The following is a 26709-nucleotide window of genomic DNA, read 5'->3' on the forward strand; positions in this document are numbered from 1 at the left end:
GCTTTGTACCTGTGTGTGTGTATCCTGTCCCGGTTTGATTGTTTACCATCACTGAAAGTAAATTCAAACTGCGTATGTTTGTGTGTGTGTGTGTCATGCCTTGTGCACATGTGTAATTTAGATGTAACTGTGTTCTCTAATAGATGTAAATTTGATGCATGTGTGTATCTGTGAATTCAATTTAGAGGAATGTGACTGATGGTGTTTGTGAGCGCGCAATAGATGTAGCAATAAGAATGCAAATTGGATGTGTGTGTGTGTGTGTGTGTACAGTACGTGTGTGTGACCGTGCCAGAGGTTAACGAGAGCGAGGTGACAGTGACAGAGGAGTGTGTTATAATGATCCCAGCTAGTCCTTGGGCTTGTGTACGCGGAAGAAGCACATAAACCTTGAACTTCGCCGCCTTTCTTCTCAGACTTGCCGTCTTTTTTTTTTTGTTCTTCACGCAGACACCTCATCACTCCTTTTTTTTTTTGTTGCTTTGTGAAAGCTATGCGGGGAAACTTTGGGGGAAAACAAAATCTTCATGTTCTTGGCCTCCACCTGAGATCGCTTCCTTTTGGGCCGTTCCTCATTACCTCCTCACATGCAGTTCAGAGGCTGGAGGAGAAAAGTGGGCGACAATGCCAAAAGTGTCTTGCAGAAAAGTGGGTGACAACGCCAAGAATGTCTTCGATGAGCTCTGAGGTATTCTTTTGAGGAAGAGACCATCAGCGAGAAGATTGTCTATTTCTATATAGTTATTCTTAATGCTTGACATCCGTGCCACCGGGTCCGGTTCCGGAGAATTCATGCAGGTTCAGAAACTCCAGCGGGGCCTCCGGCAGTGACCAGCCCTCCGCGGACAGATCCCAATCTGCCTCCTTCGACAGTCGGAACTCCGGCGCCTCGCTGCTCCGCCGGTCCCTGCTGGGAGCCAACGCCGACACCACGCCGCTGGAGGCCAAGGCCGTATTGCCGGGCCCGCTCGAGAGAAGGGATGCAAGTGAGAACCAGAACCAGGAGTGTGCGAGGCAGGCTGTCAGACACTGCTGCAGTAAAATGAGTCGTTTTCTAAAGGGACTCTGGTCCACAGGGACCGGCAAAATCAACACAAAATGAAAGTTCCTCGTAGTAGCCTCAAGTAATTCTCTCTCTGGGTCCAAATTTTTATAAAGTGGCACTTTCACTTCTTATTCGGAAGTTTGTTTCATCAAGTGCCTACAGCTTTCTACTATGCAATGAAAAAGTACCTTTGATTTTGGAAGGTAAAAACTGCAAATACGACTTGAAGAACATGATTTCTCTGATTTTTTTTTTTTTTTTCTTTCCCCGTGTGATCTTCCTCTACCACGCTCCCATCATGCAGGTCCCCTCTCTCAGCCATCCGCTATCAAAAAGCAGCCCCTCTTCCTCTTTATCTTTAGCAGCATTGTCCTTGTTTATCTTTCTGTTAAAAGCCACAGTTCAGGGCCTCCGCCGAGATTATTAGAGACGCTCATTCCGTTTCATCTCTATCCGTCTTCCTCTTTTATCTCCTTGCTCTCGTCTTTTGTCCACCGGCTAGATCGGGCGGTTGAGAAGCAGGTAGATAAAGGCTCAAGTAGCCACCTGCGTCCACACACACACACACGTTTTTCTGATGTTTGGCAGGAATACCTGTAAGCTAATTTGTATTTGTGTAGCCTGGAGGAAAATGCTAATTTATTTTGAAGAGCTTGCACATGTAGGAGTGTGTGTGTGTGTGTGTGTGTTGCTGTGTGTTACTGCATCAGTATTTTCATGATTGCATGCAATATAATATGTACATCCTGACTTCAAGATGTTTGTGTTTTGTTGACAGCACCCTGACGAGGGTGGTGGAGTTTCCAGGTGACTGGGCACCACTGGGTATTCATGTGATCCCCTACTCCTCCTCTCTCAGTGGACGGTAAGCACACACACACACACACACACACCCATATTGTGCAAACACACCCTCCCCTTCCCACCACATCCACTTGTGATCAATCAGACAGTCATAAAGAAAGGCAGATGGCAATGTTGACTCATAGGAATGCATAAGCGTTGGCATGTAATCATATATATGTTTACCTCCATGAATTCACTCTACATTGTATGTGTGTGTGTGTGTGTGTGTGTGTGTTGTAAAGGACCCTGGGCCTGCACATTAAAGGCATCGAGGAGAACAGCCGCTCCAAGAGAGAGAATCTCTTCCAGCAGGATGAGTGTATCGTCCAAATCAACGACACGCCGCTCCAGGACAAGACCTTCTCCCAGTAAGTATGCTGGGATGACCTACGCAGAAACCACATCTACTCTCACTAGGGGTGTAACGATAGATTTCCATGGTACCATATTTGGCTCATCTAGAGTGATACGATACGATACGATGCGGTACGATACAATACGATGCAATACAGTACGATACGATGCGGTACGGTATGATACGATACAGTACGATACGATTCAGTGACTTGAAATTGATACAGTAACTATTATCTATAAGTATACAATCATCAGTAACTATACTACAATCGATTATTTACCTTGCAAATAGATTTTAGATTGATATATGTCCCCCATAAAGGACAACTTGCCGAGTACCTATCGATGTAGTTGGATCGTAGGATTATAAATCGATACATGGATGTAGTAGATGAACCGTTACACCACCTAACTCTCACAAAAGAGTGCATGTGTATGTTTCCAGCACACACACATCTACAACCTCCCGTCCCCCATTCTTTCTGTCCGTCCTCTCTGTGGTGGAGCTGAATAGGTCCATTTAACTGCGTCCCACTGTGTTCGTCTGTGTTGTGCTGATAGTAGTCTATTAAAGTCTGCGATAGGAACATCTGACAGGGGCCACAGTGTCCCAAACCAGCTGGAAAAGTCACTCCGTGCGCATCGAAGATGAAATACAGCTTCATTATTGACACACGAGCCTCATTCGCCCTCCTCGTTCTCCGCTTTCCAATTATCTGTGTTCTCCTTCTGGGTTCTGCTTGACTTTCTTTGTCCCAGTTTTCCACTATCACATATATAAAACTAAAAATGTCAATATTCCTCAATTCTCCTTTCTTTCCCCTAGGTCACAGGAAGTGTTCCGCCAGGCCATGAGCTCCCCCACCGTGCATCTGGAGGTCCTCCCCTCGGCCAACAAGCCGCGCTACGAGAAGAGCCTCATCGGTCAGCTTTTCACCGGCGACGGCAAAGACGCCACCGTAAAAGCGAAGAGTCCGATGGCGGTCCGCGCTAAAACCGACCCCCAACCGGAACCCAAACAAGACACCAGACCGAACGGCAAACTAGAAGTGAGGCGACCAGACACGCGCGCCAAGACCCCTGATTCACGTTCAGTAAACACATCACCAGCGGAGCTCCAGTCTGGGTATAACTCCTCGGCGAGAGTCTCTCCCACACTTCCAGGCAGGGCGGCGAGCTCCTCCCCGACACCCAGGACCAGAAGCCAGAGCCCCCTGGACAGTAGGAGCCCTGTACCCGGCCTGGCCAACCTCACCAGCAGGAGGGGCAGCGGCAAGAGGATCAAAATTGACCTGAAGAAAGGTAAATGTGCAGCTGAATACCCATTTATTATACTCATCAAGCCTGCATTACAAACTGTATATGGGCAAGAAGCAAGAAAAATCCACTTGGTCTTTTTGGGGACATTCATGCTTATTTATGTTTCTTATCTTGTTTTTCTGATGTACGCTGATTTGGAAGTCAAACGCAATTTTAGTCTATATTGGAAAGTAACTTTTCATTGTGAAGATATTCTTCAATTTTTTGTTATCTTTTTGGATAACCTTAAATACCGTCTGGTTGTTTTGCTTTTAGATTTGAACCCAGACTGAGTGAGTCTGGCTTTCCCGGCCGCCTTATCTATTATCCCTCTAAAACACATCAGTGCTGGAGCGCCGATGTGTTGATAGCACTGGAATAGGTTTGTAGGGCTGTGAATAGGCTCCTGTTCTAGCAGCCTGTAGTGTTATGGGGCACTGAAAGGATCGCTGTAATTGGGCTGCATGCACACACTTGCTACAGGTAGCCGGAGAAAAGGCGACGAGATATCCAGATGAAAGGATAGAAGAAATTGGGCTCCACACTCTCAAAAGCTCTATTCACCGCTGTTTTATTGTTGCTCTCTTTTCTTTCCCCCGCCACCTTTTCATGCCTCCCATTTTTCTTCTCCTCTTCCCTCCATCCGTCTTTTGTTAGATTTCTCTCCCTCCATCCCTTTCACCTGATGCAAGATCAGAGCGGAGGATATTATGGGCTTTCTAACACCCTCTCCCTTGGCAACAGGCTCTTTCTCTCCGTGATTGACAGGCGGTGAGGTTTAGGTGCGCTAATGTAGGGCAGGCAGAGGCTTAGCTTGGAGACCAGATAGCATCGCTCACCGCCTTTAGTATGCCACGCCGGCTTTGCTCTCCCTGCACACACACACACACACACACACACACACACACACACACACACACACACACACACACACACACACACACACACACAGAGCGTGGCACATTTCACTCATGGCTTGGGGCTTGTGAGGCCGTGAAAAAGGGAGAGGGTGGAGGTACTGGGGGGTTGATGGCTCATGCATGTGTGTGTGTGTGTGGCCTCAGAAACACACACTTGTAAATGTATACACACACACACAGATAAACGCAGGCTCACACACCCACAAGGAAAATCTTTGTGGAAATCACGTTGCATCCCGAGGGAGGGAAGCTAGAGAAGGGAATAATATCTCTCAGGTTCCTCTCTCTCCTCTCTCCTCTCTCCCGCACCCCCCACCTTCCTCCCATCTTCTCCCTCTACCTCCCTTCATCAGCCACCGTTCGGCCTGCTCACACGTGAAATTAAAGGCAGAGTCTGTCTAATCCGGCTAGGAGAGGAGCCTTCTCCCGGCGGCTCAGAGGCTGAGCCAGGCAACAAACCCCCCAGAGGAAAACAGGCACTTAAACAGTAGCTAATGTGGAGGAAGATGCTTAAAACCGGAGAGGAGGAGAGGAGGGGAAAAACGAGTGGAGAAAAAGAGAGAAAAGTGTCATAACACGGAGGGAAAATTCAATTAAAATGGAATTAAAAGTAATAAAATGTATGAATTCAAGTCTGGTCTTCGGGGGTGTTGATGTAACTAACGCACACCGTGACTGCTCTGTTCCCACAGGCACAGAGGGCCTGGGCTTCACCGTGGTAACCCGGGACGCCTCGGTCCACGGGCCAGGGCCAATCCTGGTGAAGAACATCCTGCCACGAGGCGCGGCAGTCAAAGACGGCCGCCTGCAGCCTGGAGACCGCATTCTGGAGGTAACCTCAGACTGTTGAGTAGAAAACCAACGTCAAAGAGTATAGAAGCAAAGAGATATATGACGCTGCGGTAGCCGTGCTGGACTGAGATACCTCCGGGTCATTTTCGACAGCAGCCTCTGTTTACAGGAATTGAGCTCTGTGGCACACCTGCTGGTTAAACTGAGTGACTGCACTTTCCTGAGTACTGCCAGTGGATAATACATTTTGCTTTATTATCCTCCGCTGTGTGTGTGTTTTCTCTGTTTTCCCGTGTGTGTAGGTGAACGGAGTGGACATGACAGGCCGTAACCAGGAGGAACTGGTGGCCATGCTGCGCAGCACCAGGCAGGGGGAGAGCGTGAGCGTGGTGGTGGCGCGGCAGGAGGACATCTTCCTGCCTCGGGAACTGGTAAGAGAGAGCCAACGCTCAAAAAAAACCATCCGATGGTCTTCACTTTAGCGCTCTTTTTTTTCTGTCTCCTCCTCTTCCTCTACATTGTGTCATTTTTTTTCCGTTTTCTCCCTCAAAGGAGCTAACCTCTTTACGTTGATGCCCTTTTTCCCCCCATAAACACCACACATGCCCAGAGCACGCTCCGGCCTTCCTGTCCCCCCTTCTGCTGTGTTGACACAGCGATGCCACAGGAAGTCACACACGCAAGGCTACCCCCTCCTCGCAGGAAACGTGTGAGCGAGCATGTCCACCCACACGCCAGCGGGTGTTAAGCGACGGTTTACCCCGGCAACGCCTGACGGTGTCAGAGGTCAGCGTCGTGGCTGTGAAACCGACCCCAGTTTGATCGTGCCTCACTGGGGACGTTTTATCAATAAACACACACTTTTAAACATACACACACGCAGCCAGGTGGCCCCTTGAAAGTCACCCGCTCTCTGTAAATGATGTTTTTTCGACTCGGCGCGCTTCTATTCTCTCCCCTCTGTCCTCGCCGGTTATTCTGATTATTCCCTTCCCGCTACTTCAAAGCGCTCTGAGAAGAGACGCGCAGGGCTTTGTAGTGACTGATGCATATTCACACCTAAGAGCGGGCTTGCGCACACACTCCAACTCCTAAACACCTTGATAAAAAACGTGCGTGCACAGACGAACACATCACAGGATCTTTTAAACAGCCAAGTTGCTGCTTCCGAAAATAGTTTGCCCTCATTAATGGCCCAGCAGTCTTGGCATAACAAGTGCACTTTGATGAGCCTCTACAGTCTTCATCTAACACTTGCTTGTATTTGGGCATTAGAGACTTAAAGAGAGGAGGGGTGGATGTGTGAGGGGGGGGAATGAGAGAGAGCCTTCACTCACTCCTGTCTCTGTCGAGGCTGTTGAAGTTGTTGGTGCCCCGCGAGATCTGGCCCTTATCTCCAGCACAGTCCTCCACCTCAAAGACGGTTTGATGTCCCCTAAGCACACACACACACACACACACACACACACACTCTAACTCGCATATTTACAGACACACACACACAAACACCACACACAGGCACTCTGGAGGTTCTGTGCAGACCCTCAAAAAGCAAAGGATTACATAAAATACATACATGCAGTAGCTACCACGGAGGAAAAAGTTCACCATTAGAGCGAGGGTAGGCAGAATGTTTATGGCATCACTGGGCAAAACATTCCATAATAACCTTTCAGCATATTGTAATTCTAAGAGAGACTTCTGCTCCTCCTCATGGCTCTGTTTTCAGGCTTTAAGAAAATCTAGCCCATGACGGGAGACTTTGACCAATCACAGGTCATTTCAGAGAGAAAGCGTTCTTATTGGCTGTCAACAGAAGCAGCTGTCAATCACTCGCAAACTCCGATCAAACGGTCAAACTAGGCAGCGCTGATCAAATATGAATCAATATTCTGTTACTGTAATGCCTATTTCTCACCTCGCGAGTGATTGACAGCTGCTCAGAGGCGGCAAGGCTCCAGCTCGGCTCTGTCTCATGCACTACTGTCAGGATATAGTGACCGTTTTATACTAATAACCTTTTTTTTTAATCATATATGCTCCATTTCTACCAAACTGCTGCTTTAAAAGTAGAACAAGACTGAATAAAAGACATCCCCACCTTTCCAAAAATCCACACCCTACTGCAAAAAAAACAAACCTCTCTCCTCCCTCGCTGGTTTATAATTGCTCGAATCTTCCTCCTGCTGCTCTCAAGTAGTAAACGGTAGTGGAAATGTACTAGCAAGGAGCGGCTCGCGACAATTCGGCGGCACAAAAGATGTAACGATGATGGAGACGCATTAAGTCGCCGCGGCCATCTGCTTCTCCCATCGTACCCCAAACGCTCCTGCGTAGGTGTCTGTCTGCACTTGTGTCTGACTTAGTGTGGGTGCTCATGAATATTTATCAATGTTTTAGAGGGCTGTGATATCTTTGCAAAAAAAAACTACCTTTCAGCATCCACATTACTACGGTCGTATTTGTTTAAAAAAACAACAACAAAATAATCAGATGCAAATCAGCAGTTCATTATCTCAGTTCTACATTCAGTAGCTGCTGAGATTAATTGGCTGAATCTTCAATATCAGCTTATTGCATATGTCGAGGTTTAATTTGGTCTTCTGCGGGGACATTCTCTCCAGATGAAAGCGTTCACGTGATACTAGATGTTTGGTTTATTTTGATTAAAAAAAAGACTATCACATTATCTGGGAGCGTTTATGAGACATTGTGGTGTTATGATCAGTCAGTATTTACCTGTTGGGATTCACTTTGCAATTGTTCCGCTCTGTGGTTTAAATGTAAATGCTCATCTACTTTACAAAATGCATCTTTACGTCCATGTTTGTAACCCTGTTATCGTCTGCAGCCCGCTCTATTTCGGCTGGATGCACCTGATTTCTTGTATCCAAAATAATTGAATCCAACATCCGACTAAATCTGAATCTGTCGCCAGAATAAATAAGTCATTTTTCATAGCAGTAGACGCAGTATTTGTAGAATTCAGACACATTTGCGCTGTAAAGAAAGAAGTGTGTGCTCCCAACTACTGACCCTGCTCTCTCACAGTGCTGTTACTCTAACAAGAAATGAAAAGAACCTCTGCGGGCTACAGCATCTTATATCACTATTACACTCATAAATGGGGCCAGTATTGCCTCTGATTGCATGTAAACAAGGCTTTGACAGTGTAATGTATACCCTTCTTATGCTATGTTCACACTGCGAGCGGCAAAAAAGCAACAAGCGGGGCCAGCTACGTCGGCTCATTTGAGTTGAGAGACGACGTGTGTGACTGGGTTGTTTCACAAGAAGCCAGTTTTACGAGCTAATTTCAAACCAATAAAAAGCAGAATCGTCTTGCTCTCCACACAGACTGTTTACCGGCATTCAACCAAAGCGTGCTCAAACGTGATTTGTCAATACTACTCGGACTACAAACGGAAACCAGGATGCTTCCGATACCAAAACCTGTTGCCTACAGATTCAACATGTGAACGCAGAAACTGTTCATAGAGATTAGTGATAAAATAAGTGATGGAGGAGGGAGTCTCCAACCACTAATGCTACATGATATCAGTAGAAATACACTCAGTGATGCTAATACTTGAATGAGGGATGCACGGGGATCAGCTCAGCCAAACAGCAGCAACCCTGGAGCTGGTCAGGGGTCAATGTATTTGTGAAAGGACACTTCAGCAGAACACTTGCTGACACAGCAGGGTCATCTGGTGAAAGGGGCTGCTGCCAGCCTACAAGATTTATACTCTCCGCTCCGTCATTCATATGGTCTCTTTTTTTATCTCCCTTGTACAAGCAAAGTGGACTTTTTAGAGGAACTATCTGAACCGCTGATTGATTAGTTTCAATAGAGCGGGTATTGATGTTTCACGAGCAGCGTGTGGTTCTGTGAAAGCACTTCGGCAGCGCCGGGAGGCACGCTGGTCTCTTTCAGTCGGACTAACGGCAAAAGCCGTGCGAATTAGCCCCTCTTCGTTAGGACACAAAAGGAGGACGGTTTTGCTACCCCGTCTCTCACGCACCCTCCAAGTAATTAAAAAGTGATAACTTCTAATCACAGTTTCATTCCTGTCAGCATTTCTGCGTTCCCCGACGCTCGGCGGGGCCTCGTTTCGTTTCGGGGCGGAGAGTTTTTTCTTGAACGTGATATATGTGTGTGTGTTCGTAGCAGAATTACGCCACGGACAGGATGGAGGGGTCAACCTGCACATGGTTGACCCCCCAGGCACGGGCAAGCCTAGGCCAGCTCACAGGAAGAAGGGGTCGTCAGGCAGCTTGTCCTCTCTCTTTTTATTTGTTGTCTATCCCTCTTTATCTTTGTTTCTGTCAGTCTGTCTTAGCTGAAGCTCTTCTTTCCTTTTCATTATCCCCCCCTCTCTCCCCTCGCTCTCCAACTCACCAGAATTATCCCTCAATCAGTCATTTTCCTCTCCTTTCTCCTCATTGTGAGGTAAAGGTGTAAAGCGGCGGAGAGGCAGACATTAAGGCGATTAATTGGCAGCTCCGTCGTTGCCGTCGAGCGCGGCGAGATCTCATCTTAATTGAATGTCGCTCTCACCGCTAATCCCGCCGCTTTGAAACCCCCCATTTGGAAATCCTCTGCGACAAAAGGCTCTGTGTGTAATCGCTGTGTATCACCCTCCCCCACCCTCACCACCACCACCACCACCACCCACCCTGGGGTATGAAAAAGCTCCTTTTGTCTCCTCATTTGGGTGTTAAAGAGGGTGGTCTCTCTGCTGGCTAAAAGCTTGTTAAGGAGCCATTGCTTAGGGCTAACTGGAGGGAGGGGGGGGTCGCAGAGCGGAGCCAAGGGGTCTCAGCCACCCTGGGGACGCAATCTGCCCCCAAGGGAAGGGTATTAGAGGGGATATTGGAGTGTGTGAGAGTGTTTGGACCACCACTGAGATCCACTTGTAAATAGATTTGAATCACATTCTCATAAGTTTCTTCCCAGAGCCTGCTGCGCTCTGATTCGGCCACCTTCACCTCGTGTGTTATTGCAGCTCCATCACCGAGGTATTTAAAACCTCCCAGGTTGCCACCTGAGTCTTCTCAAGTGTCTCTCACGCAGGAAGTATGCGGATTGTCTTTGTAATTCCTCCCGGTTTTGAGTAACAGCACTCTGAAATGCCTTGTTGATAAAAAATAAGCCCCCGACTTGAGAGTCTTATGTTGTACTGAAATAGAAAAATAGATTCCAGGACTTTTTTGAAAGGACTCGTTTTGCTTGATTTAACTTGTTATCGTCATGTCAAGGAACTGAATATGAACACCACCTGAGAGGTGATTATCAGTGGAGCTAAAGTTCAATAGAAGCCGCGTGTGAAGTTGAATAGTATTTGCAAATTCTGGATTTTTAAATGAGGGTGAAGGAGTTGTTTTTAGATATTTGTGCCCAAGTAATTGAACTTTGTTGCGGGGAAAAAAACATATCCGACACAAATTATTAGGATCCTCGAGGGGGATCCTTAGAATTTTTCTCAATTCAATTTTAAACGTTGTTTTGGGGGCATTTTATGCCTTGAAATGAGGGGAGAGAGGGATACAGTAGGGATAGTAGGGTGCCCCGTATTTATTTTATATGTTTATCAATCTATAGTTTATATCATAGACTGTATATAAGAAGTGGACGTAGTCACCGCGACGTCACCCGGTTTGTGGACTGTCGTTTTGAAGCCTTGAGTTCGGCATTTTGGCCCCCACCACCTTGGTTTTTAGATGTTACCATCTTTGTTTTTGGTCATCACCATCTTGAGAGGGTGGAGCTAAGTGCAACCAAACGATGTGAACACTGTGAAAGGGTTAAAGTTCTAAGACGGAAACACGGACAACTCCCAGACCAAGTCTATTTGACTCTAAATGGGACCACACTTTACTAAATGAACATCATGCTGTATTGAAGAAGACTTGAAACTAGCGATTGAGACCATAAACTCATGTTTATAATGTTTACTGAGGTAATAAATCAAGTGAGAAGTAGGATCATTTTCTCATAGACTTCTATACAATCAGACTTCTTCTTGCAACCAGAGGAGTCGCCCCCTGCTGGCTGTTAGAAAGAATGCAAGTTTAAGCCACTTTTAGACTGGCTTCACTATCAGAAAACGATCATTTGAATCATATTTGTAACAGTGTTTTGTAAGGTGCTAACAAATGGTGCTGCCTTGTATCTAGTATCTGCTGGGCTCTAACTAATAGGCACTGAGCTGTCATCTGTTTTAAATCCAAAGTAAAAGCAGCGGCTCGGATCAGTGTGTTCCAGCACCTTTCTTTACCCCTGACGCAGACGACCTTCCAGGTGTACCGGTTATATTCCTCCAGGCCTAAAGGTTTTTAATTAAGCACCCAGATGAAGCAGCACCGTGCTCTCTCTCAGAGAGAGAGATTTAGAGTGCCGGAGGATCATAGTCGAGGTCGAGAGCGAGCTCCTACGGTCATGAATTTTACAAAATTACACTGGAGGACATATTTGACTCTCGCATCCTTCGGCATTGTGCCACGACGACGGAGGAAATGTGAACATGGATTTCTGATTTCAGTCGCGGGCGAGGTGCCTGATGTAAGGCTGCCGCAATCCTGGTGCGGATACTCAGATCTTTAAAGCTGTGACAGTATGGCTGGTGTAACGTATATGCATATTCCTCCAGACATTCACTTTGACGTTTTTCTTGCCACGGGAGTCAGAGTTTGTCTTTATTATAGTTCATGAGCCTTCTGAGCTTTTTTTTTTTCAGTCTTCAAACACATGCCCTTAACCTTCCATCCGTCCTCTTTAAAGAAAAATAGGGCTTTGGAGTGAAGTGTCCCCTCCGCGGGCCCTCTTCTCCCCGGGTGACTGAACCTGGCTTTTCTTTTCCCGCTCTCCATTTTTGCCATCCTCTAATGACAGACATTTTCCTTTTTCCCCTTTGTTGCCTTTTGTCTCTCTCTCCCCCCCAATCTTATATTCTGTTCCTGCCACAGCGGTCATTTCCTTCATATTAGGTAGCAGGTGGGTGGGTGAGAGATGTAGAATGAGACCTGTAGATGGAACGGGAGTCTGGGGAGGAGAAAGAGAAATAGAGAGGAGAGGATGTACAGTAAGATTGAGAGATTAGGATGCAATGTAAAGAGTGAGGAGGGGTGGGGGAGTGTGAATGAGAGAAGCGGGGTATACCTCAGGGATGGGTTATTACTTTTAAATGCTCCTCTGCGCCTCCATCCTCGTCCCCTCGCTTCGTTCCTCCCCCCTTTCCTCCCCCACTGTGCTCCAGGAGGAGGTATGAAAAGGTTATTATGTTTCCTTTAGAAATGGCTCGCTCTCCGTCTGCGCCTTTCATCTCCAAATGGAATAACCTCTCTACAGTAGCTTTCTTCGTTCCCTCACTACACCTTCATCTCTTTCCAGTACACAACACCTGCTCCTCTTTCTTTTCCCCCCTTTCTTTTCTTTTTCTTACCCGCAGCTCTGACTCTGTAATCCCTTTCTCTTTTCCTTCGCACTCCTTCTATTTTTCTGGTGTTGAGTATAATCAGCATGGCGTAGGAGCATGCATTATCAGTCAGTGCATTAGATATGGAGCGATCTTATGCAGCACTTATTATGCAAAGTAGGTATTAGGTGTGTGTATGAGCAGGCTTTTTCTGACTAGAGTAGTAGCTTCTTACATAACATTTCATCTGAACTTGGTTAAAAGTCTTGAATACCTGTTCTTTCAGAAAGGTGAAGAGGACGGCAGTCTGGTGTTGGAGGACGGCAGGGAGCAGCTGATGTACGAGATCCCCCTCAATGAGTCGGGCTCGGCCGGCCTGGGGGTCAGCCTGAAGGGCAACAAGTCCAGAGAGACCGGGGAGGACCTGGGCATCTTCATCAAGTCCATCATCCATGGGGGGGCCGCTTACAAGGTAGAGGATCCTCAGCCATTTTTTGTCACAATCAGGAATGGTAGGAAAAATACATCCAAAAAGTAAAACCTGCATTTTAAAGGGGACATATCGTGTTTATGTTCAGATTCATACTTGTATTTGAGGTTCCTACTAGAACATGTTTACATGCTTTAATGTTCAAAAAATGCTTTATTTTTCTCATACTGTCTGTCTGAATATACCTGTATTCACCCTCTGTCTGAAACGCTCCGTTTTAGCACCTGTCTCTTTTAAGGACCCCTCCCAAAAAATCCCAGTCTGCTCTGATTCCGCATCTGCGCTGTCACTGCAGCACGGGACTCACTGTATGTGTCAAATACACCGAGTTTAGCAGCACTTCTACCAGTGACTCTATAGTTGTGACATCACAGCGTTACAGAAGTCCTGACGGCTCGTTTAAAAGGCACAGTTTCTGAATACGGGCTGTGTGCATTTCTCCGTGGATTGAGCGTGTTTTATATAGCATCTAGACCTGCTTTATAAACAAAAAAGACATCTCACTTTCTACAATATGGGACCTTTAAAGTGGACAGCAAAAATCTAAATTATACACAGTATGGTCCTTTAAGAAAACAATACCACAGCAGTGAGCTCTTGACGCCAAAGATGGAGACAAAATATAAACTGTAGAAAATGTGTGAAATGTCTGATTCTGTGGGGGTTTTTTTCCACATAATAATTTACTGGAAGTGTACTTAAACATAAACAAAACAACTAAATTAAATTTAAAAAAGGAGAAAAAAAATAAAATAAAATTAGATAAATATAAATAGATAAAAAAAAATTAAAAATAAAATAAAGTACACATTGAAAGTAATAATAATTATAGGATAAATTGAGTCTGTGATTTGATATAAAGGTTTCTATACTGTCCCAAAATGCCTCATTAGGTTTTTACCATCAGAGAACCCCTTAGGGGCTTTAAAGAGCTCCTTAAAAACACATCAAACATGAGAAATGAGAAGCATTGCAGGGCGTTTTGACTGCTTTCTTTATTCTGAATACTTCTATCCAATCAGGGGTTCTTTGCGTTATCGTTTATAGAACCACCAAGAACCATTTTTTTTGTGTGGGAAGCTTTTTTCCACCTTGTCCAAACTCTTTCCCCTTCTTTATGATGTCCTTCACTGGTGTTTCCTCTCATCTCCTCTTCCTCTCGCCTCTCTATCTCATTTCCTGTCTTTCTCCGAGGCCACAACCCCTCCCTTCTGCCCTCCTTCCCTCGACCTTTGACTCCCATTGACCTCAAGTGGCCTCGTCACGTCAGCGCCGCAGCCGTCTTATCTACATCACTCAGTGCTCACTTCAACTTGTGAGCGCATCAGGGAAAAAATAACAACATCCCGTTTCAGCACTTTGGAGATTCCTCCACTTGGCCTCAATATCTGGCCTCCTCTCACATGTCACAACTCTTCGCCCGGCTCCCAGATCTGCGCCGCACATCGAGGAGGCACAGAGACGAGTGTGGGCGTTGTAGATAAACGGCTGGTCTGGGATCAGGGCGGCCAGACAGCACAGCGACTCCCCGAAGCGCCTTCAGAAGTAGTTCTTTTCCCCGACAGCTGCCGACGCGGATAGCGCTCCGACAGAATGGCAGAGTAAGATCTCCGGCTGGCTGCGAAACAGGTTTCTGGGACAAGATACCACATAAGAGGAAGAAAGACAGACAGCAGCGAGGGAGGAAGAGGAGGAAACCCATTGATAGAAGACAGCGGGTGTACGAGTGAGAGAAGGGAGGGAATCTAAGATGAGCGGTATCGAACAATAGAGAGATGGAATGAGAGGAGAAAAAAAGAAAATTGAAAAGTGGAGACACTCAGCAGGAACACAATACACGAGTGGGTGTGTGTCTCGTCTTCGGCGTCGACGCATGCAAATGAAAGGCAGCTAACGGGCCTGATGAGGCCGGCACAGAGGAGGGAACCCGGGCGTCCCCTGAGTCACACACAGACACAATCACACAGCAGGCTAAAAGAGGGAGGGAGATGACGGAGAGTCATGGAGTGATCTAACCTATTTCCATTAAAGAGTTTCGGCTGGTGTCGAGGGCCCGGGGCCTCAATTATATCAAAAAAAATGTTCTTATCCGTGATCCTGTCATACGATCATATCAAAGAGCGAAGACAACAAATTAAAATTACATGTCTGCCGCTGCTTACTCGGAGAGAGCGGGGGTATTAATAGGGAATATCACAGACGCCCGCTGATTTGGGCACAAACATCAATTTTTGATGACAGTCTTGGATTTGATTCAGGCGCATGTGTGCATTCGAGGTCAACCCCGATGGTGCCTTGTTAATGAGATGGGGGTCAAAGGGCGGCGCTGGCCATAATGGACAGATCATGACTCCACGCAAACAGAGTCTTTAGTGTGTCTCATCTTTATTGTCCTTTTTTAAATATATTGCCCTCTGCATTGCTTTCCTCATGTGATCCCTCCTCTCTCTCTCTCTCTCTCCCTCCCTTTCTCCCTCCAGGGCACTATTCCGTGTTGCCTTTCTATGAGAGGCTGCTATTTAAAACACTTAGAAGTGATTTAGTGCCCACGGAGGCTATTCCATTAGCTGCTCTATGTATTTATCATGGCTCTCCCGCTCTCACTAGATTGCTAACTCTACAATTTTCTTGCCTTCCCCCCCTCCTTCTTCTTCCATTTTCTACTCCACTCTCTCTCTCTCACACACATTTCTCTTCTCCTCTCTTAAAACTTTATTGGTGACCAGTCTTGTGTGTCTTATTTTATGTAGGATTTGCGCTCTCTTTTTTCACCCCTTCCCTGGCTTTTTTTTTTTTTAATATCATTTCTTTTTTATGAGACATTAGCATAAGTGACATGAACAAATGCTTCAAAATGCCTCTAACGGCCTGTTACTGCTGCATTTCCTGCGCAACTAATTTAGATAGTATGAAACGCTGCCTTTATTTTGAAAATCTCTCTAATTTTTTAATATAATTAATTTTTTTGGACATTAGCAACATGAAAAATGCCTGTTATTGCTGTGCAACTAGTTTAGATAAAATGAAACACGGCTTTTATTTTGAAAATCTCTGTATTTTATTCTGAATATCTGTATTTTATTCTGAAAATCTCTGTATTTTATTCTGAAAATCTGTATTTTATTCTGAAAATCCCTGTATTTTATTCTGAAAATCCCTGTATTTTATTCTGAAAATCCCTGTATTTTATTCTGAAAATCTCAGTTTGATGCTTCTCCCAGTAACATCATCTCTACTGCTAATTCACCTCAAGCTAATAAGCTAAATTGAAGCTGATAATTTCACGTTCTCCCCAACAGGACGGCCGGCTGAACGTGAACGACCAGATGATAGCGGTAAACGGCGAGTCGCTGCTCGGACGCTCCAACCACACCGCCATGGAGACGCTGAGGCGCTCCATGTCGTCGGAGGGAACCGCCAGGGGGACCATCCAGCTCGTGGTGCTCCGAGTACCCAGACAGGTACACGTTGTCATCCTACTTTATTTTATTTAATTTCTACTTTTAAACATTTCTGGAATATCATGTAATTCTGAAAAGTGCATTCCACGCAGGTTCACGGGTGTATCAGTGTATTTTACAACATGTTTTACATTTCGTTAGATGATTTCAACCGAGCTGGATTGGAAATCAGACTCTTGCTATTTGGAAAAAACAACATTAATAGAAGAAAGTGACATTTTGAGGTCATGAAAGTGCTCAAACAAGTCAATAAATTCAAAACCTATAAATGTTTAACATTTCCTTAAAACACAGACTGTATTCCTGTCATTTGCTTCCTGTCAGTCCTCCGTTTTGAATCTTCGGTAGATGTGGGGCAACATGTTTTTTAGACTACCGGAGTTTGGTAACATGAATTTGGTTACATGAAACATTGAGGGATGCTTATGCATTATGAAATCCTCTGCACAGCCTGGTAGGTTCAAAGATTATTCATAAGTAGCTACTAGAGTTTTGACAGCAGAATCACTGGCACATTACGATCATTTGAGGCTCACAGTGAAGATGCTCTGCTGTACATACTTGAAGCAGCTGACCTACATGCGTGTCAGCGATATGAAAGAGACCTCATCGCAGTTTATTTTGCTTCTTTTTTTCTACAGATGGCCAGTGGTAACCCCGCGCCGAACACGGCTACAAACGGGGCCGCCACCCAGCAACAGAACAACCATAAGGGCTCCAGCAATCAGGTACGAGCGAGCGATGATTGCCACCAGCAGAAGCAGCAGCAGCCGCCTCTGCCTCAGCGCGCTTCCTCTCTCCTCCCCACGCTGAGGAGGCGAGCGACGGAGCCGCTGCCTCACGGCCTCAGGCAGCGTTACACACAGAGGCCGGCGGAGACGCACACCAGATACACCCACGGTTATAATCACAGGGAGAGGCGTAGCGGGTACACATTCGGACTCACACAAAGGGATGAGTATAGTGATGATGCACAAACAGATGTGTACAGACCAGCGACGAGGTACGAGTTTGGGTTTGTGCCTCATAGTCAGACGCTGAGCAGCTTCAACAGACCCACAGAGGGGAACTTAAACAGGGAAAGATACGGATACACGCACGGTCATAGCCGAACGCTCGCAGACACGCAGGGCCACATCGCGCCCGATAACGCACGCGGTCACATATTCGTTGACGCTCAGGGCCACGCGTTCAGGCACGCACGTAGCCGCACGGTGGACGGCTCTCAGAGTCACAGTTACGCCGAGAACATCAGGGCGATGGCAGGGCAGATGTACGGAGACCCGCCGCCCACACACAGCAGGATACCCGGCAGAAACACATCTGCGGACCGATACCTAGATGCACACTCGCACAACTACGCACACAACCGGGCTCTCACCAGACACCACCACCACCACCACCTCCACCACCTCCAGCTCTCTGGTGGACTCTGACACAGTGTGTGTGTGCGCATGTGTGTGTGTGTGTGACTGAGTGTATATTGCAAAAGGGGTGCAAGTGACATATTGGCTGAACATTGCTCGTGCAGGTTGTTCAAAGAGCGCGTTTGTAATCAAGAAATAGAAAAATGGGGTAAAACGCTGAATTAAAATTAGTGCAAAAGTCCTGTCTGCACTCAATTTAAACAAATATACCTCTGTAAAGTTCTGAATAGTTCCTTGGAGGTTATATTTTGAATGAAATTATGAAGAAAATGTCCTCCTCTTTTGCACTAAATCCTTGATGTGTAAATACTACAGCTGTGTATTGGCAAGAATCTGGCGATACGGTACGTATCACGATACAGGGGTTACCGTTCAATATATTGCGATATATTGCAATACTGTAAGCAAGGCGATATATTGTAAAAATAAAATAAAATAAAATAAAATAAAATAAATTAAATTAAATTAAATGAAATTAATAAATAAATCGATAGTGTTTTTTGAGAGTCTATACAGTATCACAAAATATAATATCGCGATACTCCATATTTCAATATTTTCTTCTATTTTCTTCTATTTTCTTACACCCCTAGTAAATACAGTATGTTTTGAGTGATATATGGTGGAAGCATATTAATCCGGCTGAAAGCTTTTCTCCTCTGCCAACACCACTAACTGTCACAGCATTCACTTTTAGCTCTCTTTTTTAAAGTATTACCCATAAATTCATCACTGGGCACAGCCTCCTTTCTGTCACACACTGTAAATGCTTAATCTGCTCCTTCCTGTTTTTGTCTGTTTGGATAAAGTTTTATATTTATTTTTATTTTTTAAGGGAATGTACTCCTGCTTTTCTGTCTGTCCTCTTTTAAATAAAGCTCATCTGAAGCCTCCTGCATGCCGGTCTGTCTGTCTCTCTTTTGGGTTTTCACTGGCTGTTCTCCTTTGCACCTCTCCCTGTTTATTAAACGACCTCTTTCCTCTGTTTTGGCCTCTGAGTCTCTTTTCTTTTCTGCATTTTTCTGTATCCTTTGTCACTCACTCCATGCAGAAACAACTGATAATTCGAAAAACATTCATTCTTTGCACCTAAACACACCAGAAAATTGTAAACTGACAATCACACCAACAGTCAGGCATTCACAGCCTCATATATAATGAACATATTTCAGGATTTAACTAATGAAAAGTGTCATTCATGAAGGCTCCATGTAGCTGTGAACACACTCCCTTTCAGACGTGATAAACGTGTTAAAAATCAGACTGCATGGAATGTGTTAACCTTGCTTATTTTTACCTCTTTTGTGTGTTTAAGTGCTGTTGTTTTAAAAAAAAAAAATTATACGTCTCAAAAATGTGTCTTTAATCCCCAGTGGGAAACATTAGACTCAATCACAAAGTCACACCAGAAGTTGTGTTCAAGTGACGCTTGAAAAGCAGCACAAATGGACGGGACTTGATGAAGACATCAAGCGTGACAGACGGTGAAAAATAGCTGTTGTTTTTTTTAGTTAAGTCTATCTATTGAGCTCCACGCTGAACCATGACTGATTATTTCAGACGCTTATAAAGATGTTTCACAGCAGTTAAAGCAGATGCTGAGCGATAAGAGAGGGAGGGATATAACGGGAGGGTTAGTGGGTTGACCTGCCCATTGTGGCGTCTACACCACACTAGTTATTCAAGCCTGCAGATGAATGCTATCAAACCTAGTTCAAAGATCAGTATATCTCTGCATTGTCTCATCACTAACCAGCCAGACTGGTGGGGCAGTGTGATAAAATCCCCTCAGCGTCCCTCCTTTCTCTCACTGTCTAGAGCTTGCTTTCCATTAGGGCTGGCTGATATGACCTGAAATCACAGTAGAATTACCTCATTGGTGGTGGTGTGAGTATATTTAGTTGGGTGAAGGCCCAGACACACCAAACCGACATCAGAGAACTAGCAGCGGCGACGAAGGCTGCCTGTTAAGTCGCCTCACGTCTCCCGTGTCTTGGCCAAAAATTGGCACTTGAACACACCGTAAAGACTACAGCCGACAGCCAGTTATGTTCTGCATCTGCGTGAAAAGGGGAAACCGGAAGACCGAGGATATACAAGCCGTTGTTATGATGCGTGCATGAAACAAAGCGGCGTTTGCTGACCGTTTTCACACCACTCTCACTCACCACTTAGCTTCATTCCAGATGTTGCTCTGAAAATATCCGTGTGTTGGAACGATAAGATGGGATGAAAAATGAGAAGAGCCTTCTGTGTTTTCCCTCTTGACTTTACTCGTTGGCTTGCTTTCCTCACGTCCGTTTCTCTTCTCGTGAACTGCTTAAGCCGAACAGCCAATCAGAGCGATTTCTTTTACCCAGTGTAAGTAGTTAGATGGAAATGGCTTCTCCATTTAATTAGAACACTGCTTGGTATATGTTTTTTGTATTTATATTAGGCGAGAGCTTAACATCTGGCCGTCAGTAGCTAACACTAAAGACTACAAACAGCTTGCCCCACATTAACCAACTCTTGAAAGAATGATTCCTTTCTTTCTGATGGATTTGATTTTTTCCTTTTCAAAAGGCGAGAAGCTTTTTTTTATTTGCCTCCACATGAGTGATGGAAAGCCACATTCTATTTTTGGCAAACATTTAAAACATTTCCATGGACTTTGCTTGGAAAATGAGATGATAACAGCTTGTGTCTTTTTTGTCTTTATCTCTCTGCCTCAATAACATCCCAAATAGAACACAATTGGAGCACTAAACCGAAACTATTAGCACTTTATCACTCGGTCAGTCACGTTAACTGTATTCGTATGGCACCTTTCATTCAGGTGAGTGCAGTTCAAATAATCGATTGACAGCCCTATTAGAAATAAATATTAAAAATCAAAGGGAAGAAATGTTCTCCACCTCGAGCCATGTGATATGTGGGTTAGGGTGGGGTGGGTGACACAGTAGGGTGAGGCAGGGCTAAGCCTCTCAGAAGCCTATTGTATGCAGCTGTAGGTTGGGGCTGACTGGATAGACGGACCCCCCCCCTGTTTACTTATTGTTGTGGGATTAAGATATCTCACCGCCTGTCTGCTTCAAAAGCCTCAGGCCAGTCGTCAGTTCGCGGCGACGGATGGATTGATGGATATACTTGGATATAAATGGATATATGGATGGCTGTGATGTGCTTTACGTGTCACTGTCGGAACTGTGTGCAAATGCGTACGACACACACATATATATGAGCTCAAAGTGATTGACAGCTACGATGTGGTGACATATTAACATGTATGGTAGGTACTAATGATACCCCAGGGACTCCCATGACATCGTGCATACACCCCACCCAGCGCTTTGATCTGTCGGAGATATCGGAACACCTTTCATTATTCTAAGGATTACTTAAATAAGTGTATAGGTGTGTGTGTGTGTGTGTGTGACAGATGTAGCTCCCATCTCTTTGACCAGCTTCTTTCATCCGACTCCCACCAGTCCCTATCTCCATCTGTAGGGGGTAGGGGGGTGGGGGTCCTTTGTAGTAGTGCTGGGCTGTTCGATAACATGCCTGTCAGTGCTCTTAATTACTGTTACCATTACCATTTTTGTTGTTGCTCAGTGTTGAAGCCGGTTTTCAAAAGGACTGCCAAAGGCGATCAATATGTATATATAGACATATTCTTACTGTACTGCGTTAGTCAGATCCAGTATGTGCACTTCCTCTTGCCAGTCCTATCAAAATAATATTCAGGTACACCGCCAGACTCGTGAGTGCGTTCTCCTGCTAAACGTCTTTAAGCAACAATATCTTTTTTTTTTTATCTGAATGGATGACGACTTTCTTTCTCAATTATCATCAACTTGACTACTTAGCGGTATTTTGTCGGTCGCCCACGCTACACGTCTATTCAGAAACCCCTCAGAGGATTGTTCTAAATCTGCTCATGTTTCCTCAAAGCTCTGCTCCCACATCTCCATCCGAGGTGGATCAGAACTGATTGGTTACAAGATACGACTACGACAAAATTCATGTAAAATCCTCCGGAGCGGGCGGATGTCGGACTAAACTGCGATTTGCTCCGACCCCCGAGATGGAGATTTCTTTGCTTTCATCAGAAGTTAATCTACCTGTTATATTAACGCAGAATAGATCCAGGAGAAAGAATGGAAAATCTTTGATACAGAACTGTAGATAAGACCGTTTTTTTTTTGTAAACATCATTGGATTTGTAAAAAATGATTTGAAAGGCTGCTTTCTTTCACACCAAACCTGTTTAGTGTGAAAGGTTTGGTCCACTTCCAAGGACTGGACTGTGTGATTTGATTTTAGCATGAATTACTATCACTACTATTAAGTCTATCTGCTGATTATGAATTGTCAAGAAAGTGATGTTCCGAGTGTACTGCGTATATATAAATATGCAAGATCATTCTGTAACCACGGTAACACATACACAGATCACCACGTAGATGCAGGGATTTCTCTTAATGTGGATACTTTAAGACATAGTTCAGGTGTTTTGAAGTGTATGAGGTACCATAGTCAGTGTATTACCTACAGTAGATGACGGTCGGCACGCCCAAATTTGGAGAAACAGACAGGAGTTACCACACGAAGGCAAAGCAATGTGCTGCTGTTGACGGGCCCGGCAGCAAAACCGGTTAGCCAGCTTGGCTAGACCTTGAACACATATGAGGAACCACCTTGTTAGCCGTCCTGCAAGCGTTGATTGCCTTGAATGTTGAATGTAGGACTTTCGAGTCGGTTCTGTCAAGTAAAGTTGGACGATGATGACGTGAGTGAAGCGTAACCATGGTAACTGAAGTGCTGTATTATGATGGTAACTACCGTGAGAGCCGTAGTCTAAACACTTAGTTAAGGAGACAACCTTTTATGCAAAATGGAAATCATACATTTGATATATTAGGATTGAATTAACACAAATTTTTTGATTCCACTTTTACTGACAGCTGCAGGGAGCTGATATGTTGTGCTATTGTGCCCCAAAAATGAAATTTATTCTGAATATATTTACTCTGAATATATTAGCAGTGGACATTATTGGCTAATTTGCGATAAACAAAAGGAATAAACAAGTTAAATCCTACTGGGTAATAAAAGAAATGACTTTAATCTTCTGATTTATGAGGCGACATCATCAATTTTTCATGACAGCGTTGGCTCGGATTCAGCACATATTTTTGCATATGAACCCTTAATAACCATTCCCATCATCTCTTTTGTTTGTTGACAGGAGCCATGGGGCCACAACGCGTACCAGGGGCCCCCCAGGCCCCCGATCACAGAGCCAACCACGAATGGCGCCAGTCACACTCCAGTGATGACCAACAACTACGCGTACGGCAACTCTGGAAGTGGTGAGCACTCGACACAATATTTGTCCATTTGAGCTGTCAGATAGTCAACATTAGAGGCTTCGAGTGTTTGTGTACTCCCGTTATCTGCGACTGAGTGTGTACACACACTATGTTTGTCAGCCCCTGTGTGTGTGTGTTTATATACGTGCCATAGCTGCACAGCATGACACCCAGCCGAGCCTCCTGACATTGTAGCAGCATCTCCACGGCGCTGCATTACGGAGTCGTCACATCTTTATTTTTCCCAGCTCTGTCTTTATATCTCTTTCTCACTTCTGCATATTTATAGCGGTGTAGAAAAGGAGAAGTCATTAACTGTGTTTTCTCCAAACGCGACGCTTTCGCTTTTCATGTGCAAAAGATCTGACCTTGGAATCATTACGCTGATGAAACGGCTCCTAAGTGGGCGCGATTTGCATACCGGGTATTGTGTGTGCTGTTGAGTAAGAAAGACTAACAAACTGTTTTAAATTCCTTTCCTTATCTCTCTCCCTCGTCTCCCCCCCGTCCCTCACCCCCTGGGACGCAGGGATCTGGAGATGCTTTTTCTCACTCAGACTGTCAGCTCTCCATCAGACTGTACAGTTACACTCATTCTGTACACAAAGGCTTTACAGTACGGGGGGGGAGGGGAGAGTGGCGAGGAAGTTAGGATGAGGCATTTGGATGGAAACGATTATTCTGTGTGTTTTAGTTTGAATGTGCATTATGTGTTAAATATCTGCCCTTGCTAATCTTTGTATTAATCCTCAAAAATGAAGCTTTACATTGTGTCTGATGTCTGCATTTGAATATCCCCGTGTGTAACTGATTAATATAGAAAATGAACAATATTTAGAGAGTGTACACACTAAGGCTGTCAATGGATTACAATATTTAATCGCGATTAATCACCTGATTGTCAATAGTTAAATATGATTAGTTCTTTTTTTAATCTGTTCAAAATATACCTTAAGGGGAGATTTGTCAAGTATTTAATACTCTTATCAACATGGGAGTGGGAAAATGTGCTGCTTTATGCAAATGTATGTATATATTTATTATTGTAAATCAATTAACACAAAACTATGACAAATATTGTCCAGAAACCCTCACAGGTACTGCATTTAGCATAAAACCCATTTTCATTCACATATCTTGAGGTCAGAGGTCAAGGGTAGTGTAAGTTTGGAGCGTTATTTAGCCTCCTTCGTGACAAGCTAGTATGACATGGTTGGTACCAATGGATTCCTTAGGTTTTAAAGTTTCGTATGACACCAGTATCATCACTCTAGCTTTAAAACTACAACCGTCAGATTGTTAAGAGGTTAATAGTTTATATAATAAAAGATCGATACATGACGTCCGTGAATCGAAACAGTATTGCCACGCAAAATATCGCCATACTATCCTGTATCGGTTCTTTTCCCTTACCCCTACAACAAAGCAGTGATTAGTGTATAATATACTTTTCTGGTTTGTTTAGAATACACAGGACAATAACTGGGTATTGTATGTATTGTATTGTACAGTACCTTTACTCTAGCTTTAAAACTGAGTCTACTACAACCTAAAAACCATAAGTTAATGCGTTAAAGAAATCTGTGGCGTAAAACAAATTTGCGTTATCATCACGTTAACTTCGACAGCCCTAGTACACACATATTTGTACTATATGTAGCTTTTATTGCCTTCAGGACTGACATTAGAGCAAATCCAGTTCAGTTAAAAGCTAAACAAAACTAAAAATGTGTTAAAATCAACAAAAATGTTTTTTTTTATTCAACCCTGATAAACAAAGTCAGTGTTTCATTTAACCTGTCGGCTGTTTCTCCTCAGCTCCGCATCCCGCCGCGACCTCCAACGGCAGCTACGGTCACTACGGCAACGCCGACGACGACCTCGAGGAAAGCTTCCCCTCGCCCCCCTCCCCCGGCACCGTGGAGGAAATGAATAGAGACTCACCGCTAACTCTTCCACGCCACAGGTACCCCCCACACACACACACAGATAATCCCCAGCACACTGCTGCTGCAGCACTCTATTAAAGAGTTATTATATTCTAATGGCACTCTTAATATGGGGCGCTGCGTTAGGAGATAAAGAAGAGCCATTACACTAAATATTACAAGGCTCATATGCATTATTTAGAGCTATACAGTCTAATTGCAATAGCCTATTTGCATTATGAATACGTAATTATGGTGATAGCATAATAGAGTAAATTCTGCAGAAAGAGCTTTGATGCTCGGGCTAGCCTCGTGCTGTACAGGCTGCTGAATGAGTATGTTTTAAAATGTGTGTGTACAGTATCTCATGCGGTCCCAGTCAGAGTCTGGCATCAATATACTTGTTTCCCCTGTAAGTTTAATAGAGACACTATTGTTTTACTGAATCATGCCATCTGGAGCGGAGGAAATTGAATGATCTGTTGTCTGCGTGCGGATTTTAAATCTCATTGTTTGGGTGATGTAACCAACAAGACTCCTGGCTGCACTGGTTCAGGAGGAAATATCAGGGCTGTCAAAAGTTAAAGTTGTCAAATTTGTTTTAACGCCACTAATTTCTGTAACGCAATAACAAAAGTTTTAGGTTGTAGCCGGCTCAGTTTTAAAGTTAGAGTGAAGATACTGGCATCATATGAAACTAAAAAAACGAATGAATCCATCCAATCCAGTATTAAATACTTGACAAATTTCCCTTTAAGGTACATTTTGAACAGATAGATCGCGATTACCTATACACAATCATGCGATTAATTGTGATTCAATATTGTAATAGATGACAGCCCTCGTATATATTGAACAAACGATTGATTGATAGTGACTCTTTGTTTTCGCAGTGAGTTCCAGAAGCGGGAAGCGGCGGCTTTCTACGCCGCGGACGACAAGGACAACGTGCCCCGCAACAGAGCGTCCAAGAGCATGGATCTGGGTGCGTTTTACACACTCCATCGATGAAAGAAAACCTTTCACCAGATTGAACACATTCTCTGGAGCAAAAACGTATTGTTGTCTCAACCATCACAAACCAGCCAAACATACGAGTCTAATCACAGAGGCCAGACTGAACACACACACACACCACCACAACAGCTATCACATGCCTCTTATCACTCCGTTTCTTTGTTGTGATATGTTCGCCCTCTCCTATTATCCGCGGCCTGAGGGGATCTGACCTGCTGAACTCATAAACCCAGGGGCTTTGCAGCGGACTGGATGAACACGCCGTCTGCTGTGTGTGTCGTTGTGTTTGTGTGTGAATGAAAAGGGGTTTCCAATCTCGCGGCGTGCTGTGTGTGTGTGTGTGGAAGGCGAAAGA

At 44.7% G+C, this 26709-nt stretch overlaps 1 protein-coding gene across 1 annotated transcript in view; it reads left to right on the forward strand.

The window, feature by feature from the left end:
• pard3ba (par-3 family cell polarity regulator beta a) overlaps positions 1-26709 on the forward strand; it is a 138333-nt gene that overhangs the window by 48045 nt on the left and 63579 nt on the right. Inside the window, exons 6-16 of the mRNA XM_074627349.1 lie at positions 1824-1910; positions 2134-2259; positions 3075-3550; positions 5160-5299; positions 5562-5690; positions 12964-13149; positions 16467-16628; positions 17270-17356; positions 23286-23409; positions 25228-25375; positions 26231-26322. Coding sequence (XP_074483450.1) covers positions 1824-1910; positions 2134-2259; positions 3075-3550; positions 5160-5299; positions 5562-5690; positions 12964-13149; positions 16467-16628; positions 17270-17356; positions 23286-23409; positions 25228-25375; positions 26231-26322 — 1757 coding nt within the window. The remainder of the gene's footprint in view (positions 1-1823; positions 1911-2133; positions 2260-3074; positions 3551-5159; positions 5300-5561; positions 5691-12963; positions 13150-16466; positions 16629-17269; positions 17357-23285; positions 23410-25227; positions 25376-26230; positions 26323-26709) is intronic.

The sequence above is a fragment of the Sebastes fasciatus genome, chromosome 24, assembly GCF_043250625.1.
Source record: "Sebastes fasciatus isolate fSebFas1 chromosome 24, fSebFas1.pri, whole genome shotgun sequence".
NCBI classification, from domain to species: Eukaryota; Metazoa; Chordata; class Actinopteri; order Perciformes; family Sebastidae; genus Sebastes; species Sebastes fasciatus.